This window comes from Syngnathoides biaculeatus, chromosome 11, assembly GCF_019802595.1.
Source record: "Syngnathoides biaculeatus isolate LvHL_M chromosome 11, ASM1980259v1, whole genome shotgun sequence".
Classification (NCBI taxonomy): Eukaryota; Metazoa; Chordata; class Actinopteri; order Syngnathiformes; family Syngnathidae; genus Syngnathoides; species Syngnathoides biaculeatus.
In genome coordinates this window covers 2,365,863-2,388,279 of record NC_084650.1, presented here as the reverse complement: position 1 = coordinate 2,388,279, position 22,417 = coordinate 2,365,863, and the positions used below count along the sequence as shown (strand labels likewise).

At 44.5% G+C, this 22,417-nt stretch overlaps 2 protein-coding genes across 2 annotated transcripts in view; both read right to left on the bottom strand.

The window, feature by feature from the left end:
• The window catches only part of pmt (phosphoethanolamine methyltransferase), a 36,483-nt gene extending 18,043 nt beyond the window's left edge, over positions 1-18,440 (bottom strand). Inside the window, exon 1 of the mRNA XM_061834375.1 lies at positions 18,179-18,440. The gene's annotated coding sequence lies outside the window, so the exon portion shown is untranslated. The remainder of the gene's footprint in view (positions 1-18,178) is intronic.
• Positions 18,441-20,506: 2,066 nt separating this feature from the next.
• Positions 20,507-21,144, bottom strand: LOC133508982 (chromosome partition protein Smc-like). Its single transcript, XM_061835587.1, has 2 exons — positions 20,725-21,144; positions 20,507-20,647 (listed from the first exon to the last, which is right to left on the bottom strand). Exons 1-2 carry the CDS (start codon positions 21,142-21,144, stop codon positions 20,507-20,509), a joined length of 561 nt encoding a protein of 186 aa, XP_061691571.1.
• Between the last annotated feature and the right edge of the window lie 1,273 nt (positions 21,145-22,417).

Sequence of the window (22,417 nt, the reverse complement as noted above, 5' to 3'; positions counted from 1 at the left end):
CTAGCCAGTGCCGCCACTCCTCCAATGCGCTCTTGACTGCCAGCAGTTCCCGATCTCCCACGTCGTAGTTGCTCTCTGTCGGGGTCAGCTTCCGAGACAGGAACGCGCACGGGTGGATCCGACCGTCTCTGGGACTTCTCTGAGACAAGACTGCTCCGATTCCTGAATTAGATGCATCCACCTCCACCATAAACTGGTTATCTGGGTCCGGAACAATTAGAACGGGCGCAGCAGTGAAACTTGCCTTTAGTCTGCTGAAGGCCTCCTGGCAGGTCCCGGACCACGAGAAGGTGTGTGGAGAGGTGAGCGCATGCAGAGAAGCGGCCACGGAACTGAAGTTCCTTATGAACTTCCTATAAAAATTAGCAAATTTCAAAAACCTCTGTACGTCCTTCCTGTTGGCGGGGGTAGGCCAACGCCGCACCGCGTCGACCTTCCCGGGGTCCATACGTATCTCTCCCTCAGCCAGGACGAAGTCCAGGAAGGACACGGATGCTCGATGGAACTCACACTTGTCCATATTAACGTACAATTGGTGCTGCAGCAGACGCTGGAGCACTTCTCTGACCTGTCGAATGTGAGAGATTAGATCTGCCGGAAAGATGAGAATGTCATCCAGGTATACAAAGACGGATTTATGCAAAAACTCCCGAAGCACGTCGTTAATGAAGTTTTGAAAGACAGTCGGGGCGTTGGTCAGTCCGAAGGGCATCCCGAGATACTCGTAATGCCCCGTGGGAGTGTTGAAAGCCGTCTTCCATTCATCGCCCTCCCGGATCCGCACCAGATGATACGCGCTGCGCAAGTCCAATTTGGTGAAGATCCGGGCTCCTTGGAGGAGTTCAAAGGCTGTAGCTATCAAGGGCAAGGGATACCTGTTCTTGACCGTGATGTCATTCAATCCTCTGTAGTCGATGCAGGGTCGCAAGGTGGAATCCTTCTTCTTAATGAAAAAAAACCCCGCGCCGGCTGGTGAGGATGACGGTCGAATAAGTCCGGTTGCCAGGGACTTCTCGATGTACTCCCTCACTGCCTGGTGCTCCGGTCCTGTCAAAGAGAACAGTTTCTCTCTGGGGGGTGAGGTACCCGGGAGGAGTTCGATGGCACAGTGATACGGTCGATGCGGCGGCAGAGCTCCTGCTTTAGACTTCGAAAAAAGCTCCCTCAAATCATGGTAGGAAGAGGGTACTGACTAATTCGGCGGCGGTGCTAAGCTCGGCAACTTGGATCCCTCCATCCTCCCCGGCGACGGCACACTGCTTGCGACAGTCCTCACTCCATGCCCTAATCCGACCCGTGACCCAATCAATCTGTGCGTTGTGTCTCTTGAGCCACGGGCTCCCCAGGATTATGTCACTGTTACTAGAATTGAAAACGTGGAAACTAATACGCTCTGTGTGCCCGTCCGGAAAGTCCATATGTATAGTTTGCATGCGGTGTGTTACGCGGCAGAGGAACTTGCCGTTGGCGGCGTAAGCAACACAAGGACGCTGTGTGGGAAAGGTTTCCGCCCACAACGCTTTGACTATCCGCGGATGTATGAGGTTCGCATCTGAACCAGAGTCAATGAACACGGTTACTACGCATGAATGAGCGTCTGTCCCGACTGTGAGGTGCAACAGCGACCGCTCCGACTTAGCGCCAGTATACCGCACACACACCGGCGTCGAGATCCCAAGGTCGGGGCGCTTCGGCAGAGCCAGACAGCGGGCGATTACGTGTCCCAAACGCCCACAGGAGAAACAGCGCCCTTCTCGTCGCCGACGTAAACGCTCCTCCGCTGGGCTGCCAAGCCCCTCCACTTGCATGGGTTCCGATGTAGCAGACAACGCGGGTGGCCGAGAAGTGACCGGGCTGAGCCTCTCCATCTGGCCGTCCATCTGCCTCTGCACAGTCAGGCGCTGGTCCACCTTGAGGGCAAATGCGATGAGGGAGTTTAGCGAAGGCGGAAGATCCATGGCAACGAGGTGGCCACGGATTTGTGGGGACAGTCCCTGGTAAAACACGTCATGGAGGGCCTCCTTGTTCCAACGGCTCTCGGCAGCCCGGACCCGGAACTCAATGGTGTAGTCGAACACGCGGCGACGTCCCTGACGAATTGTCATGAGCGAGGACGCCGCCTGGCATTCCGGAGCTGCGTACTGGAAAACCTGGGTGAGCGCACAGACGAACCTCGCCCATGAGCGGCAGATCTCAGAGTTACGACTCCACTCAGCAGTGGCCCACGCCTCCGCCCTCCCCGTCATGTGGGAAATGACGAAGGCGATCCGGGAGCGGTCCGTGGGAAAAGCGGACGCTTGAAGTTCAAAGTGGAGATCGCACTGCGCCAGGAAGGGCTTGACGTTGCCGGAGTCGCCTGAGAACCGCCCTGGTCGGGAGAGCGGAGTTATGCCGGCATGGGGAGGCTCAGTTGCAGTCGCGCTAGCTTGAGAAGCTAGCCACAGTTCCAGCTGGGCGCAGAGCTCATGGATCCGTTCATTAGTACCCTGGAGAGCAGCCTCTTGCTCGCCCAGGCGTTTGCCCTGCACTTGCAGCACACGGCGGATGGCTTCAGAGTCGGCTGGGTCCATGTTATGGCTAGATCGTTCTGTCACGAAACGGGGCTCGAGGGTGCACCCAAATGCACGACTCCAGAGACAAGCAGACAGTACAGAGGAAACCTTTATTCGGTCCAAGGTCTGGGATCAGGCAGACAGTCCAAACAATCAGAAGTAATAGTACGGCAGGCTTACGAGGGTGGTCAGTGGACAGGCGTGGGTCGGTGCATGGAGAGCAGAAGTCAGGCAAACAGGATTGCGGGAACGAGGCATCAAGGACTCCGATCAAGCGGAGGACAAGTCGTCCCTCACGTCCTATCTATACTGGGCGTCATCAACTGTAACACGGTGCAGGTGTGCTCTGACTGATTGGCTGGCCACGCCAGCCTGGGCAGGAAGCCAGGAGCATGACATCTGGGAGGAAAGAACCACTGCTATAGGTGACACCTGCAGACTAAGTTCAGGGTCACGCAGGAAACTGATTAGATAACAGTGAATTCACTCCCAGTCTGACTGACAAAATAAACCAGAATTCATTATTTCTGACTTTCTATCAGCTCAGGGATCAGTTCTCCTAGGCCGACTTACTTTCTGTCCATCTACCGCCAACACAGTTAACATCTGACACCTTTCTGATGTGAACACTTGAGGCCTTCAATCCAAGCAGAGGGAGCCCCCTCGTGTTCAGGAGAGGTCATGTAAAGCAGCAAGTGTGCAAAAGAGGACAGTTGGGATCATGGGGGCATGACAGAAGTCAAAACCAGTTCAAGGTGGATGGAAAAGAAATTTTATCAACACAAATGAGTGTAGCATGGATCACACACTTGTCTGTACTCAAGTCACTCACCAGACAGCAAATGAACATCGCACCTGTTTTATTGAAAGGATCGGTGCTGGTCGGCGCTCAGGAGACAAAGACGACACTCAACAAAAGACCAACGTTCCCAAATGCTATTTAGCCTCAATAACTGGCATATTTATTTCGACCAAATGCAAGTTCTCAAAATACAGTTGACATTGCGTGAAATCAATCATATGAGCCCCTTACCTATGCCGAGAAGGTGGAGAGCCGATCACCCAGGTAGAGGTCCGCTTGTCAACCAGCTGGGCGTCCATACGAAACCCGCAGCAGACTCTACCTGTTTGTACTCTGCATCTCTCTATTATACTTTTCAGTTGCGTGCGAGAGAAAGGGCGGGTGGCCTACCCGTCCCACCTGGCGCCGCAACAATTGTTTCCTGATTTACTATTGACACCTAAGTGTGTCCTTCAGGCTCTGAAAAACATCTTACGCAGCCATAACTGTCAAGACATCCCACAACAATGGTCGTCTTTGGTATGCATGCGAACAAAATAGTGAAACGGTCCAGACGTCTTGACCAGAAAAACAAGTGATGTGAAAAACAAGTGAGTGATGCGAAAAACAAGTGAGTGTATGCATGCGAAGAAGATAGTGAAAAACAAGTTATATAACCATGGTTGCACAATACATTCAGGTATTCAACGGTTATGGGAAGCATCACTAATTAACACTCCTCTCAGCACCAATGCCAGTCCTAGGCACGTTGGTTGCCATTTGATAAGCACCAGGTAAAAAGTGTGTTCTTCCCACTCAGCAAGGTTAGTTTTCCCTTGGCGTGGCTGGCCACCCCTCACTAGTCTTCTCGCATGCCGACAGCACATTGTGTACAGGTGTCCTCAATGTAGCACAGGAACCACTAGTTCGCCACCAGCATTTTTCAGGTAAAGTATCCATCCACCCATCTTCTTTGCCGCTTAACCTCACAAGGGTTGCGGGTTTGCCGGAACCTATACCAGCTATCAAACAAATAGCCATTACAACTCACACTGATGATCATGACTTGATGAAGCCAACAGAACCACATAATCTGCAAAAAGCAAAGATTGGACCGAACCTCCTCTTCACCTCAGCAGCACCTAGAAATTCTGTCCAATCTTCAAAAGGGGGACCACCACCCAGCCTGCCAACCCAGACACGCTGTCCCTGATGTCCATGCGTTGTTGCAGATGTGTCTCAACCAGGACTGACCCACAAAATCCAGAGCACTCTCTATAAGGAATCCAAAAAGGGTGTGTACTGTGAACGGCTGTTTGGTGCACCGGCACAAATTACAGTCAGGACTCTTTCCCCACTCGAAGGTGGAGGAAGGCTGCCCTCTTGTGCAACGGGGTGAACCCCAATGTAGTTTTTGAGCTGGGGGAGGTTTGGGAAACCCACACCTGCTCGGCGCCTCTCACCGTGGGCAACTCCAGGTTGCAAGAAAGTCCAACCCCTATCAAGAGGACTGGTACCAAAGCCAAAGCCATGTGTGGAGGCGACGCCGACTAAATGTTGTCAGAACCTCTCGACCTCACACTCAGGCTCCTTCCCTTCCAGAGTGGTGACATTCCACATTCCTACAGCCAGCTTCTGTAGCCAGGGATTGGCTCGTCAATATCACGCGTGCCTTCGTCCACCCCCCATCTCACACTGCAACCAACCCCTATGGCCCCTTCCACAAGAGGTGAGCCCATGGGAAAGGGGACACACGTTACCCTTTCGGGCTGTGCCTGGCTGAGCCTGATCGGTGTAGAGGTTGCTACCAGGTGTTCGCCTTCGAGTCCAAAATATCCATGTCTGTGTCCGGAGGTTATCCGCCATTGACTCCCGTCTGGGCAAAGGAAACCTAGACCCATTCTTTGTACTCATCATAAGGGTTTATGGACCCACGCTTTGTAACCCTAACCCTAACCCTAACCCTAGGACTTTTTTTTTTTTGCTGTGGGTGACCCTACCAGGGGCATGAAGCTCCAGACAATTTTGCTCCTAGGATCATTGGGCCTTACAAACCCCTTCACCAAGATAAGGTGACAACTCAAGGAGGGGACACTTGTCCCTAAGAGGAGATAACATTGATAATAATTTACTGCTTGGTGAACCCCAACTGGCCCGTGGAGGAAGTTAAATGAGCAGTACACATCCTTTCACTCAGTACATTCATTACACTAGTACAGTAGTAGTGACAGAACACGGCGGTTCTGCCATCTCGTTCCTTTGGCGAATCACATGGCAGAACGTTCTGCTCAGTCGCTCCCCTCTGCATCCTCATTGGCCGCTCATTGGTTACTTGCTGGAGAGTGAGAGAAAGAACACTGCAGTTCCACTTTAGACCAGCTGAGCTCATCTGAGAAAAGAAGGTATGACTTTTTCAAATGATGCCACTGTGAATCACACCTGGACTGGTTACACCACTTTTGCACCGCCACAGAATGGGAACTGAACCCACTTGGCCTGCACCAAATCCAGGCAAATGTGCCTCTACACCATCAGTGACGACTAGTTCAGCCTCTCATGCAGAGTCAGCTGGGATATAGGTGCCAGAGTGCTGGTACTGGATTTAAACCTGAACTGTGAGGCAGATGTGTTAACCAGTTGTGCATTCAGAAATAATTGTCCTACCAATCGATTTTTATAATTATGTATTTTATTGGGCCTCATGGTGAAGTACTGGTTAACATGGTGAAGTACTGGTTAACTACTCAAATCCTGGTTACGCCTTTGTGGAGTTTGCATGTTCTCCTGTGCCTGCGTTGGTTTCCTCTCACATCCTAAAAACATGCATGGTAGAGATCAATTGAAGACTACATTCCCCTCAGCAATGAGTATGAATGGTTGGTTTATATGTGTCCTGTGATTTGCTGGCAACCAGAAAATAGCTGTGATAGGCACCTGCATGCCTGCCTGAATTGCACATCAGCATTACAATAATCAGAATATTAAACAACACTGAGAGAGAATAATAATATGGATACAGTATGTACATACTGTGGTTTTTCGAATTCCCCCCAACGGCCTGTTGCTGCAGCTTCTGCTTGCCTAACCCAATTGATTAATTTTGCTCGTGTCCTTTCATAACCTTTCGTGTCGTCTGTTACGATAATAGAGACATTGTCCATTATACACCATGTGTGTATGCTTCTTTTCATGCGTTCGGCTGACTCAACATTTACTATGAGCTTGAAGAAATGGTTGCCAGTGAAAGCTATCCTCACAAGGATGACCAATTAAAATCACGCATGGCAGTACGATAACTGTTTAGTATGTCACGCCTTTAACTGGTTGACTTACGTGTGTTTTACAGTCCACTGAAATCCCTTCCCCACCCACATGGTGGCTGTTCATTGGTCATTCACTGACAATTCAATTTATGACTGACAAAACATTACAGCAGCTCCATTTCCACTGCCAGCCAACTCAGGCGCAGCAGTGCTCACAGAAAAACAAATACATTATCTTCATGAAGTGATTATGTTCAGTACTTTCATTTAAAAAAAAAATTATTTTGAACAAATCGTTCAGGAACGATGCAAGACTCAAGTTTTGTGATAATTCTTTAATTTTGTAAATGGTTTGCTTTTCATTTCAACCATTTTTTCCATACTTTGCTCTATTTTAACCCAACTGAGTGATAACTATATATACTAATTCCAAGTGATGCTACTCAAAGCAAATCGGTTGCTGTCTGATTTGCGTTTTAAGGGGAAGATGTGATGTTTTGAATGCAATCTCAGCTAACTATGTGCCAGAGTTGGGGAACACGTTGGGCTGCCTGCTACTCAGTGGCAGGCCATTTGCTACACAGCAGGCTTAATATCACCGACCTACAATTAGCTGGCTTCAGTCCAATGTAAGCAGACTGCAATGACGAGAAAATTTCAAATAACAAAGGAAACACGCAGTAATAACATACATTTTGCCACAATCATGCATGCATTTTTTTGCGGGATTTTGAAACAGTTGAATTGTTAGATTTTTCTCATTAGTGTACTTTTTTTTTTTTTTTTTTTACTGAAGACTAAACAAATATTGTCAATTGAAGTCATCATGTTTCTTAGAAATAGAATTGAGTGCTGAGGTTTATCCAGTTGCACGCGAATGACATAACCTTTAAATCCTTCATGTGAAAAATTCTCTCTCCATGACACCACAAACATGACTCATTAAAATCACTGTAGAGGAAAATTATGGCTTGTAAAAACCCAAGCGCATAGATGGGAAATGTACTCTATACTACCTTGATGATTTAAACTCCACACATAAGTAAAAACAGGGTTTATAGGGCTACTTATTGCTTTAGCATATTTTTGTCAGTTGGCAATTAGTGTCTGCTCCATACAAAAGCAAAGGAAGAATTACTGCATTTTTGAGTGTAGAATGAATAACAAAATCTGCATTATTGTTATTATTATTATACAGTTATTACACATAATGTTTAAAATGTTTTAAAGAGCGGGGCAGTTTTTCTTTTTTTTGAACTAACTGAACAATCGTCTCCTGACTGTGCCGATATCAAAGTGTCACTTGGCAAGAGGGAACACAAAATTTGACTTGAACGTAGGCCCATGTCTGCTTTGATCATTATCTGTTATAACATAAAGCAGACATCAGACTAAGTACACCTATCTAAATTTGAGTCTGGCAAAAATTGATCAAAATCTTCTTTGTATACAATTGTAAGTGGTCGCCTTCATAAATGCAGTGATGTAAATAGAACATTGTCTAAACTTATCTGTAATGTGATACATTACAGTAGTTTGAATTACAGACTGTCAACGCCAAAAGCATCATTAACTTTAGGTTGCCATCCACAGAGGAATCAAAGAACAATCAGGAATCAGTGAGTGTCCTGATGTGCAGAGTTTCCTGCGTGACACATACGTCTGAGTAAAGGCCAAAGAGACAGTGCTAACTCCAAACTAAAATTAACATGAATATAAAAACATTTATTGACAAGAAGGTTGACTTTGTCTGAAGCATGATTTTATGTAACATTATGGACTTTTGCTCTTCTGGGACTCAGCTACCTCAGTGTAGTTTCAACGTCTGGTAGCATTCTGGATTGTTTGAGCCAGGATGCTGACATTATAGATTGTGCAGGAATTCAACAGGTGATGTCTCACGATGTGCACTTTTGACTTTGTTGATCTTTACTTATTAAATGTTTTAAAACCTGAACCGGACACATTACAATTAACAATTTGAGTTAGAGTTTGAAGTAGCTTACAGATTCAGTTAGCAATAACAAAAAAAAAATAGTTTGAATCTATAAAGTGTACAGTATTATCTGTATACAACTTAATAGCAACAAAGTTACTGTAAATTACTTGATTGTTATAGACTTAATGAAGTCCAAACAAGCTTTCTTTCTATTAACCCCACTAAAAAGGCAGAACATCTTTATCATGCCCCTCCTGGAAGCCGTCACCTTATAGTGGTGGAGGGGTTTGTGTCCCGAATTGACCTTAGAAGTGAAGTTGTCACGGGCTTCATGCCCCCACTAGGGTCACCCATGACAAACAGGCCCTAGATGAGGCACCAGACAAAGCACGACAAAAAGACCCATAAGATGACTAAAATAAATGGATTGTAGTTACCCTTGCCGGAACACGGGTCACTGGGCCCCGCTCTCACACCAGGCCTGGAGGTGGGGCTACAGGGATTTTGGCGATCTGATCCCCGGCTAAAGAAGGTGGCTCTAGGGACATGGAACATCAGCTCTCTGGGAGGGAAGGAGCCAGAGCTGGCGTGTGAGGTCGAGAACTTCCGACGAGAAATAGTGGTTCTCGTCTCCACACACAATGCATGGACTCTGGTACCAAGCCTCTTCAGAGGGTTGGGACTCTATTCCACTCTGAAGTTACCCATGGTGAGAGACGCCAAGCAGGTATCGGGTATACTTATTGCCCCCAGGCTTGGCGCCTGTATGTTGTGGTTAACCCCAGTGGACAAGATGGTAGCCTCTCTCTGCCTTTGGGTGGAGGGACGGGTCCTGACTGTATTTTGTGCCTATGCACCAAACAGCAGTTCAGAGTACCCACCTGTTTTGGAGTCCTTACAGGCGGTGATAGAGAGTGCTCCCACTGTGGACTCCATTATTCTGCTGGGGGACTTGAGTTGCTCACGTGGGCAATGACAGTGAGAGCTGGTAGGGTATGATTGGGAAGAATGCCCCCCTTGTTATTTGACTTTTGTGCTCACTGCGGATTATCCATAATGTACACCATATTCAAGAAGCATAAGGGTGTCCACTTGTGCACTTGGCATCAAGACACCCTAGGTCGCAGTTTGATGATTGACTTTGTGGTGTTGGACTTGAGGCAACATGTCTTAGACACTCGGGTGGAGAGGGCTGGAGTTACAATTGATCACCATCTGGTGGTGAGTTGGCTCTGTTGGTGGGGGCAGATGCTGTTACAATGTGGCAGGCCCAGACATATTGTGAGGGTCGGCTAGGAACAGGTGCCAGAATCCCCTTTTAGAAGAAGTTTCAATTCCCACCTACGAAAGAACTTTGCTCATGTTCTGGGGGGGTCGGGGACATCATGTGCAAGTGGATGATATTCAATGCAGCTATTACTGAGGTGACACACTGGAGCTGTGGCTGTAAATTGGTCGACGCTTATCATGGTGGCAATCCCTGGACACGTTAGTGGACACCAATGGGTGATGGATGCCGTCAAGTTGAAAGATTCCTGTTGGCATTTTTTTTTTTTTTTCTTTAACCTGTGGGACTCCTGAGGCAGCTAATGGGTACCGGTTGCACAAGCGGAATGCAGGTGTTCATTGAATCCAAAACTCGAACATGGGAAGAGTTCAGTGAGGCCATTGAGAAAGACTGGCTCAGGACACGCTAAAGAGACTCTATATGCTTGCCTGACAATGCCTCGGGATCCCTCAGAAGAGCTGGATGAATTGGCTGGGTAGAAGGAAGTCTGGGCCTCCCTGCTAGATCTTGGATAAGCAGGAGAAGATGGATGGACGGGTGGATGGATGGATCTTAATCATGCTTTGACTGAAAATTGACTTTGAGGATCAATAATGCAAAGCAAAAAACTGTCAAGCTTGGTTGGGTCTTTCAAACGATCTAAAATAGTGAGTAAACATTTTTTTCGTCACAATGAATACTAGTTACATATGTCGAGTAAAATTATGTTGGTACCCTTCTGTTAAAGAAAACTCACAATGATCACTGAAATACTTTGAAACTGAAAACTTGAAATTCCACAAATGCCTTTTCGCCAACCTCTGAAACTGGACATCTATTGCAACTCATATCAGCTCGTGATTTAAGTCATGAACAAGCATACAAAGAAAAGAACACTATCTAATGTGAAATATAAAGGAAGCTCAATTGTACTCTGGGGCTCCTTCCCATCAGTGCAGAGTGTCTTGACTCTGTGCAGGGCATAATGATATCTACAGTGAAGAAAATAAGTATTTCAACACCCTGCTATATTGCAGGTTCTCCCACTTGAAAATCATGGAGGGGTCTGAAATTTTCATCCTAGGTGAATGTCCACTGTGAGAGGCATAATCTAAAAAGAAACGTCCAGAAATCACAATGTAGGATTTTTTCACGATTAATTTGTGAGACAGCTGCAAAAATTAATTTTGAACACCTGTCTATCAGCTAGAATTCTGCCCCTCAAAGACCTGTTAGTCCGCCTTTAAAAGTCCACCTCCAATCCATGTATTGTCCTGAATCAGATGCACCTGTGTGAGGTTGTTAGCTGCATAAAGACACCCGTCCACCTCATACAATCAGTAAGACTCAAACTTGTAACATGCCAAGACCAAAGACACCAGAGACAAAATTGTACAACCCCACATGGCTGGAACGTGCTATGGAGAAATTGCGAAGCAGCTTGGTGAAAAAAGGTCCACTGTTGGCGCTATCATTAGAAAATGGAAGAAGCTAAACATGACGGTCAAGCTCAATCAGAGTGGAGCCCCATGCCAGATATCACATCGTGGGGTCTTAATGATCCTTAGAAAGGTGAGGAATCTGCCCAGGACTACACGATGGGAGTTGGCCAATGACCTGAAAAGAGCTAGGACCACCGTTTCCAAGGTGACTATTGGTAATGCACTAAGACACCATGGTTTGAAATCATGCACGGCACGGAAGGAGAGTGAGAGAAAGAACACTGCAGTTCCACTTTAGACCAGCTGAGCTCATCTGAGAAAAGAAGGTATGACTTTTTCAAATGATGCCACTGTGAATCACACCTGGACTGGTTACACCACTTTTGCACCGCCACAGAATGGGAACTTAACCCACTTGGCCTGCACCAAATCCAGGCAAATGTGCCTCTACACCATCAGTGACGACTAGTTCAGCCTCTCATGCAGAGTCAGCTGGGATATAGGTGCCAGAGTGCTGGTACTGGATTTAAACCTGAACTGTGAGGCAGATGTGTTAACCAGTTGTGCATTCAGAAATAATTGTCCTACCAATCGATTTTTATAATTATGTATTTTATTGGGCCTCATGGTGAAGTACTGGTTAACATGGTGAAGTACTGGTTAACTACTCAAATCCTGGTTACGCCTTTGTGGAGTTTGCATGTTCTCCCTGTGCCTGCGTTGGTTTCCTCTCACATCCTAAAAACATGCATGGTAGAGATCAATTGAAGACTACATTTCCCCTCAGCAATGAGTATGAATGGTTGGTTTATATGTGTCCTGTGATTTGCTGGCAACCAGAAAATAGCTGTGATAGGCACCTGCATGCCTGCCTGAATTGCACATCAGCATTACAATAATCAGAATATTAAACAACACTGAGAGAGAATAATAATATGGATACAGTATGTACATACTGTGGTTTTTCGAATTCCCCCCAACGGCCTGTTGCTGCAGCTTCTGCTTGCCTAACCCAATTGATTAATTTTGCTCGTGTCCTTTCATAACCTTTCGTGTCGTCTGTTACGATAATAGAGACATTGTCCATTATACACCATGTGTGTATGCTTCTTTTCATGCGTTCGGCTGACTCAACATTTACTATGAGCTTGAAGAAATGGTTGCCAGTGAAAGCTATCCTCACAAGGATGACAATGACCAATTAAAATCACGCATGGCAGTACGATAACTGTTTAGTATGTCACGCCTTTAACTGGTTGACTTACGTGTGTTTTACAGTCCACTGAAATCCCTTCCCCACCCACATGGTGGCTGTTCATTGGTCATTCACTGACAATTCAATTTATGACTGACAAAACATTACAGCAGCTCCATTTCCACTGCCAGCCAACTCAGGCGCAGCAGTGCTCACAGAAAAACAAATACATTATCTTCATGAAGTGATTATGTTCAGTACTTTCATTTAAAAAAAGAAATTATTTTGAACAAATCGTTCAGGAACGATGCAAGACTCAAGTTTTGTGATAATTCTTTAATTTTGTAAATGGTTTGCTTTTCATTTCAACCATTTTTTCCATACTTTGCTCTATTTTAACCCAACTGAGTGATAACTATATATACTAATTCCAAGTGATGCTACTCAAAGCAAATCGGTTGCTGTCTGATTTGCGTTTTAAGGGGAAGATGTGATGTTTTGAATGCAATCTCAGCTAACTATGTGCCAGAGTTGGGGAACACGTTGGGCTGCCTGCTACTCAGTGGCAGGCCATTTGCTACACAGCAGGCTTAATATCACCGACCTACAATTAGCTGGCTTCAGTCCAATGTAAGCAGACTGCAATGACGAGAAAATTTCAAATAACAAAGGAAACACGCAGTAATAACATACATTTTGCCACAATCATGCATGCATTTTTTTGCGGGATTTTGAAACAGTTGAATTGTTAGATTTTTCTCATTAGTGTACTTTTTTTTTTTTTTTTTTTTTACTGAAGACTAAACAAATATTGTCAATTGAAGTCATCATGTTTCTTAGAAATAGAATTGAGTGCTGAGGTTTATCCAGTTGCACGCGAATGACATAACCTTACATACGTCTGAGTAAAGGCCAAAGAGACAGTGCTAACTCCAAACTAAAATTAACATGAATATAAAAACATTTATTGACAAGAAGGTTGACTTTGTCTGAAGCATGATTTTATGTAACATTATGGACTTTTGCTCTTCTGGGACTCAGCTACCTCAGTGTAGTTTCAACGTCTGGTAGCATTCTGGATTGTTTGAGCCAGGATGCTGACATTATAGATTGTGCAGGAATTCAACAGGTGATGTCTCACGATGTGCACTTTTGACTTTGTTGATCTTTACTTATTAAATGTTTTAAAACCTGAACCGGACACATTACAATTAACAATTTGAGTTAGAGTTTGAAGTAGCTTACAGATTCAGTTAGCAATAACAAAAAAAAATAGTTTGAATCTATAAAGTGTACAGTATTATCTGTATACAACTTAATAGCAACAAAGTTACTGTAAATTACTTGATTGTTATAGACTTAATGAAGTCCAAACAAGCTTTCTTTCTATTAACCCCACTAAAAAGGCAGAACATCTTTATCATGCCCCTCCTGGAAGCCGTCACCTTATAGTGGTGGAGGGGTTTGTGTCCCGAATTGACCTTAGAAGTGAAGTTGTCACGGGCTTCATGCCCCCACTAGGGTCACCCATGACAAACAGGCCCTAGATGAGGCACCAGACAAAGCACGACAAAAAGACCCATAAGATGACTAAAATAAATGGATTGTAGTTACCCTTGCCGGAACACGGGTCACTGGGCCCCGCTCTCACACCAGGCCTGGAGGTGGGGCTACAGGGATTTTGGCGATCTGATCCCCGGCTAAAGAAGGTGGCTCTAGGGACATGGAACATCAGCTCTCTGGGAGGGAAGGAGCCAGAGCTGGCGTGTGAGGTCGAGAACTTCCGACGAGAAATAGTGGTTCTCGTCTCCACACACAATGCATGGACTCTGGTACCAAGCCTCTTCAGAGGGTTGGGACTCTATTCCACTCTGAAGTTACCCATGGTGAGAGACGCCAAGCAGGTATCGGGTATACTTATTGCCCCCAGGCTTGGCGCCTGTATGTTGTGGTTAACCCCAGTGGACAAGATGGTAGCCTCTCTCTGCCTTTGGGTGGAGGGACGGGTCCTGACTGTATTTTGTGCCTATGCACCAAACAGCAGTTCAGAGTACCCACCTGTTTTGGAGTCCTTACAGGCGGTGATAGAGAGTGCTCCCACTGTGGACTCCATTATTCTGCTGGGGGACTTGAGTTGCTCACGTGGGCAATGACAGTGAGAGCTGGTAGGGTATGATTGGGAAGAATGCCCCCCTTGTTATTTGACTTTTGTGCTCACTGCGGATTATCCATAATGTACACCATATTCAAGAAGCATAAGGGTGTCCACTTGTGCACTTGGCATCAAGACACCCTAGGTCGCAGTTTGATGATTGACTTTGTGGTGTTGGACTTGAGGCAACATGTCTTAGACACTCGGGTGGAGAGGGCTGGAGTTACAATTGATCACCATCTGGTGGTGAGTTGGCTCTGTTGGTGGGGGCAGATGCTGTTACAATGTGGCAGGCCCAGACATATTGTGAGGGTCGGCTAGGAACAGGTGCCAGAATCCCCTTTTAGAAGAAGTTTCAATTCCCACCTACGAAAGAACTTTGCTCATGTTCTGGGGGGGTCGGGGACATCATGTGCAAGTGGATGATATTCAATGCAGCTATTACTGAGGTGACACACTGGAGCTGTGGCTGTAAATTGGTCGACGCTTATCATGGTGGCAATCCCTGGACACGTTAGTGGACACCAATGGGTGATGGATGCCGTCAAGTTGAAAGATTCCTGTTGGCATTTTTTTTTTTTTTCTTTAACCTGTGGGACTCCTGAGGCAGCTAATGGGTACCGGTTGCACAAGCGGAATGCAGGTGTTCATTGAATCCAAAACTCGAACATGGGAAGAGTTCAGTGAGGCCATTGAGAAAGACTGGCTCAGGACACGCTAAAGAGACTCTATATGCTTGCCTGACAATGCCTCGGGATCCCTCAGAAGAGCTGGATGAATTGGCTGGGTAGAAGGAAGTCTGGGCCTCCCTGCTAGATCTTGGATAAGCAGGAGAAGATGGATGGACGGGTGGATGGATGGATCTTAATCATGCTTTGACTGAAAATTGACTTTGAGGATCAATAATGCAAAGCAAAAAACTGTCAAGCTTGGTTGGGTCTTTCAAACGATCTAAAATAGTGAGTAAACATTTTTTTCGTCACAATGAATACTAGTTACATATGTCGAGTAAAATTATGTTGGTACCCTTCTGTTAAAGAAAACTCACAATGATCACTGAAATACTTTGAAACTGAAAACTTGAAATTCCACAAATGCCTTTTCGCCAACCTCTGAAACTGGACATCTATTGCAACTCATATCAGCTCGTGATTTAAGTCATGAACAAGCATACAAAGAAAAGAACACTATCTAATGTGAAATATAAAGGAAGCTCAATTGTACTCTGGGGCTCCTTCCCATCAGTGCAGAGTGTCTTGACTCTGTGCAGGGCATAATGATATCTACAGTGAAGAAAATAAGTATTTCAACACCCTGCTATATTGCAGGTTCTCCCACTTGAAAATCATGGAGGGGTCTGAAATTTTCATCCTAGGTGAATGTCCACTGTGAGAGGCATAATCTAAAAAGAAACGTCCAGAAATCACAATGTAGGATTTTTTCACGATTAATTTGTGAGACAGCTGCAAAAATTAATTTTGAACACCTGTCTATCAGCTAGAATTCTGCCCCTCAAAGACCTGTTAGTCCGCCTTTAAAAGTCCACCTCCAATCCATGTATTGTCCTGAATCAGATGCACCTGTGTGAGGTTGTTAGCTGCATAAAGACACCCGTCCACCTCATACAATCAGTAAGACTCAAACTTGTAACATGCCAAGACCAAAGACACCAGAGACAAAATTGTACAACCCCACATGGCTGGAACGTGCTATGGAGAAATTGCGAAGCAGCTTGGTGAAAAAAGGTCCACTGTTGGCGCTATCATTAGAAAATGGAAGAAGCTAAACATGACGGTCAAGCTCAATCAGAGTGGAGCCCCATGCCAGATATCACATCGTGGGGTCTTAATGATCCTTAGAAAGGTGAGGAATCTGCCCAGGACTACACGATGGGAGTTGGCCAATGACCTGAAAAGAGCTAGGACCACCGTTTCCAAGGTGACTATTGGTAATGCACTAAGACACCATGGTTTGAAATCATGCACGGCACGGAAGGTTCCCCTGCTTAAACCAGCACGTCAAGACCTGTCTTAAGTTTGCCAGTGACCATTTGAATGATACAGAGGAGTCATGGGAGAAAGTTTTCTGGCCAGATGAGACAAAAATTGAACTTTTTGGTCATAATTCCACAAACTGTGTTTGGAGGAAGACGAATGATGAGTTCCATCCCAAAAACACCATCCTTACTGTGAAGAATTGTGAAGAATGGGGGTGGTAGCATCATGCTTTGGGGGTGTTTTTCTCCACATGGGACAGGACGACTGGACTGTATTAAGGAGAGGATGACCGTGGCCAGGTACTGTTAGATTTTGGTGAACAACCTCTTTCCCTCAGTCAGAGCATTGAAGATGGGTCATGGCTGGGTCTTTCAACATGACAATGACCCAAAGCCCACAGCCAGGAAAACTAGAGTTGCTCCGTCAGAAGCATATCAAGTTTCTGGTGTGGCCTAAACCCAATGGAAAATCTTTGGAGGGACCTGAAACTCCCTGTTTCCCAGCAACAGCTTAGAAACCTGTCTGATTTCGAGAAGATCTGTGTAGAGAAATGGCCCAAAATCCCTCCTACAGTGTGCGCAAACCTGGTGAACAACTACAGGAAACATTTGACCTCTGTAATTGCAAACAAAGGCTACTGCAGCAAATATTAACATTGATTTTCTCAGGCGTTCAAATACTTATTTGCAGCTGTATCACACAAATGAATCCTTAAAATAAAAATCATACATTGTGATTTCTGGATTTTTCTTTTTAAATTATCTCTCTCACAGTGGACATGCACCTACGATGAAAATTTCAGACCCCTCCATGATTTCTAAGTGGGAGAACTTGCAATATAGCAGAGTGTTCAAATACTTTTCTTCACTGTAAACAATATCAAGCTATGATATATGGTGTTCCTCTCCGACAAGATGATGACTGAAATCACACAGCAAGGGAAAAAAGGAATGCACTTTAATTGTTCGATGTTTTATGGTTTTTAAAATGTAGTTTTATGGCTTTGGTCTCGTCCCAGTCTTGGTCTCAGGCTGTCTTTGTTTTGACTCAGTCTCGACCTTTAAAAGTCTTGGTCTTGACTTTATCTCGGTAGGCTCTGGTCTCAGGGAAGTCTCGGTGTCAGTCAAGTGTGGTCTTGAGCACAACCGTAATTCTTATGAAGAACTTGAATTTGAAAAATAGTAGATCGATGCTGGTCTTGAAAATCTTAGTCAGGCCAATCAATCCGAGTCTCAGACAAGACCAAAACGTTACGAGTCATGTCTGAGTGTTACAGCACTACAGACGTAGCGATGATTCTGACTCTGAACATTATTGTTAGTTCTTGACAGTGAGTACAGTACATTACAGGATAGTTCAGAAAAAGACATTCTTTAAACTTATATAAATGCTCGTGCTATCATGGTTGTTTTCACCGTTTACGCTGCCCTTCTGACTGCTCAGGTGCAGACTTGATTGAAAACGGGATTAGAGTAGGAGCAACATTTAGACATGACATATTTATATGGATAGGGACATTTTATCCACTGCTTTGATTAAATGGTGATTAATATCAAGAAAAGGAAAAATAATGATTTGCCGCATACGTACCCAATGAACCATATCCTCTTCATCTTGTGTCCATTTCTCAGTCATCTTTGATTTTTCTGTAACAGGATAGATAATCATTTACTGATGTTAGAAATCTTAACGTATGCAGAGTCAGCTCAGTCAGATATGCAGCAAACAGGGACAAAGAATCACAAGCTGCTTTTTTTGGTGATCCAATTGGATGCATCGGCTATTTATAGGACATGAAATGTAGACGAGGGGGTGCATTGATGTGAAGCAGCCTGAGGAGATCAACATGGTCTCCTCCTACTCAACAAGTCTTCTTGAAAAAGATGGTGGGGGTGATGAAATATATTGTACGGTTACCATCATGTTTTAGCTTTGAGTCTTTAACCAACTAGCATATTGTTGCAAATACACATCAATATTAATAGGAGTAGATGGACCCCCTACGATTACAAAAGTCCTTCTGTCACTATGCAGTTTGAAAGGAGTGGGAGCCATGTTAGCTCTGTTCATGCAGGACATAAGTGAAGTAGAATTATATCCGGTAAAATGGATGATGAACTTATCTGAAGCAGCGATGGAGGCAGCCACCCTGCAAGTTGCGGTGGTGGGTCATCCAGCAAGCAGTTTCTCGAGCCCTCTCTCCTGTCCTGCACTGCTCGATTCAGGCAGAGAGAGTAACAGTACTGTCACAAGGCCGCGGGCGAGACCGGCCATGCGAGAGACTTGCTGCGGCGTGGTATGTCCAGTAAAGAGGAGCAAACAATGGTGTGATAATGTATCACTTCAATTGTCCTGAAGCTTTCAGAGTGAAATGGCTTGTGATACAGGTTACATTTAGGCAAAACAAACTCATTTGTTTAAATTATCTACTGTAAAATACACATTTCATCTACAAGTTAACTCTTTACAGGGGATTTATATGATTAAAAGCATTTAAAAACACAAAAAAATACAGCTTAACATTTAAAACAAAGAAAATGAAAAATATTATTCGAACAGCATCCAGTACAAGAAAGATGATTTCAAAGTGCAAATGCTTTAAAAAGCATACATTTTTGACTTGGACTTAAAAACATTTGACACTGAGGGCTGACATCACCTCTGTTGGCAAGTTACATTTGCGTGCAGCATAATGTTAATGGTTATTCGCTGTGTTTGCTTTGCTTGCTTATGGTTCACTATTTGACCCAAGGCTGTAGATCTCAGAAGCCAATTCTCCATTAGCATTTCTTTCATATATTTTTCAGGACCCAAACCATTTAGTGTTTTATAGACCAGGGGCAGAACTTTAAAATCTGTTCTAAAGCTGACTGGTAGCCAGTGCACAGACTTTAGATATCGAGTAATATGTTTTGACCTCTTTTGTTCTGTTTAGAACCAAAGGTGCAGCATTCCGAATGAGCTTCAGCTGTTTGATGCTCTTCTAGGGGAGTACAGTCAGAAGACCATTACAACAGTCAAGTCTACATCAGATAAAAACATTGATGAGCTACTCCTGGTCTGCTAAATACATTTAAGTAAAATGTGCAGCAATACTGTTTGTAAAATAACATGCAGTTGGATCTTCAAATGACAATTGGTTATCCTAAAAAAAAAAAAAATCTCTCTCTCTCTCGCTCTCTCTCTCTCTCTCTCTCTCTCTCTATATATATATATATATATATATATATATCTATATATATATATTATATATATATTATGAAGAGTATGTTTTCAAAACGAGACATAGGCATTTTTTTCAGATTTACGAAACTCGCGCCAAAATTATCCAGCTCCGAATGGATAATTTTGGCGCGAGTTTCGTAAACCTGAAAAAAATGCCTATGTCTCGTTTTGAAAACAAACTCTTCATATATTAACTTGAAACTTTCACCATGCTCAAGATTTTTTTTTTCACCAGATCTCATTAAGAAAAAACCTGGTGAGTCCTCAAATGTCGGTACTCGGTCTGTGGTAAAGCAACAGGTTAGCGATGGATTCATGCACCCAAGTTTGTGGGAAGTCTGCTGAACAGCCTGTCTTCATCTAGCATGAACCTGAGCCCATTCCACTGATTTGGGGGGAACTCGAACCATTATCATTGACCTCTGATTTCAAAGATGTCCCTTCAAATGCTTCCAAAGTATTTCAAGAGAAATGGAAGCTGTTATACTGTAGCGCCTCCACATTTTCCTCATTTTTGACTTCCTCTTGGTGTCATGTCCAGTTCTTCCAATATTGTTTGCTGTGCAGTGGTCGTCTGCACACCACAAGTCCAGTTGCACACAATCTTATAACTACATGTGCTTTATTAAGTCACTCACTTGACTCTCCAGCAGAGGGTAAAGAATCACCATCCAGACTTTTGTCCTCATGTAGTTAAAGTGATGTTTTAGGGATAAAACGGTTAATCATCCTTCCAAATAAGGAGCAATCCTTCTTGCCTTTCTTCTCCTTACCTTTGCCTTCCTCCTTCTGCTTTAGCCTATTTTCATCCTCTAATGTTCTGACCACAAGTTCCTGGTAACAGAGAACATCAACAGCAACATCATTCAGGCTTTTAGGTTACTTTTTAATATAAACTGGTGAGATCTTACCATGTACTTGAGGGCCAAGTGCTTGATGTCCTCCACCATTTGGCTCATTTCATTCAGCATAGCTTCTCTCTCCTTAAGCAACTTGTATTTGTCTCGATTCCAGGAAGACTCCTTTTCCGACATTTCTGCCGTTAGATTTTCTTTGAAAAGTTTTACCTTCTCAAGCTCCAGATTGGTTTTGTACAGCTCGGCCTTTGTTTTTAAAAAAATCTTCTCGTTGGCCTCCATAAATTTGCGGATTTCACAGTTTTCCATCAACAGTTTCCTGTAATCTACCTCTAGACATTTGAGGTAGGTGGCCATGTTTTGCTCCTTCTTGAGCCATTGTGGTTGACACTCTCCACTAAGTGGGATGTGTGAATGCTTAAATACTCTTCTGGCATGCATTTTGTCTCCATGTTTGCCACTTTTCTCCTCCATTTTGTTCGACCAGGCTCCCAAACTGAAGTTTACACCTTTTCAATCAACCGGACTAAGCAGCTTTTTTGTTGCTTCATATGGCTGTCATGTTTTGACACTATGACATCGCCACAGACAAACAGTTCTCCTTACATCGTGAATGGCTGTCATATTTGACAATGACATCATCAAAGAGAGATCTCTGTGTTGCAGGACCAACAATATGGTCATTGTATTCCCAAACCATGAATAAATTATGTCTGGACTCAAATTAAGCTTTATAATATATTTTCCTACTTGTGTTTTTGTATCTTTTTAAACTCCTTTAAATAATTGGTTACTTTTAAATGTCTTTACTGCCATATGACTTCACAATGGTCAACCAGGCCTCAGCAGAAATGGGTTACAAATAGGGATCAAACGGCCGGGTTGATTATCGGGGTCAGTATTTGGTATTTTGGGGGATATCCGCATCAGCGTTTTTGAAGTCCAATGGTCGATTTTTTAAATACAGTTATTTTGGACTTGATGCTGCTGCGATACGCCTCTCTGTGACCTCTCTCCAGGATTGTCCCACATTCAGTCGTGCACGCAGTGTTGGTTAACTCCATTTACCTTGCTAACGGTGATTACAGGGGCATATCAGAGGAAGCTGATGAAATCCCCCTTGCTATGAGAGGAAAGGCCTTGCAGTGTGTGACAGTGAATCCCTTCAGGCAGCTAGCTGTGGGTAACGTCGACATGACAGTGGTGACTGGAATGGCTACGTGAAAGTGACCTGTATTTCTTCCATTCAGTGGTTCAGTGTAAAAGGTTGGTATTGTGTGCCCCTCTGTACCTAAGAGATTATGGGAAACTTCAGTGCCGGCACTATAGTAAAGTGTGCTGATCTCCATCTCTGACTCGTCTTTGGGCAAATGTTTCCTGGTGGACAGCAGCTCTCAGGTTTGCCTGCTTCCCTCTATGGTCATGGACAAGGTTGCTGGTGAAGTGATCCAGTTTCATTATTCCAGCATGTTGAGAACCTAAGAAGATTCACGGAAGATGATCTGAAGTAGGACATTGTCATTGCGGCCCTCTATCAACCGATAACATCTCGTATGCAACTGTTATGCTTAGCACGGGTAATAGTTCACCCATCAAGGATTTCGGCTACAGATTGTCAACTGTGCTTCCATGGACATAACCTCAAGTATAGCATTTTTTTTACCCAGTGTTGTGTTGAAGTGCCTTCTGTCGTTCATCATCTTCCTACTGGTGGGAGGCAGTTTCAGTGGTTATGTGGACCACAAGC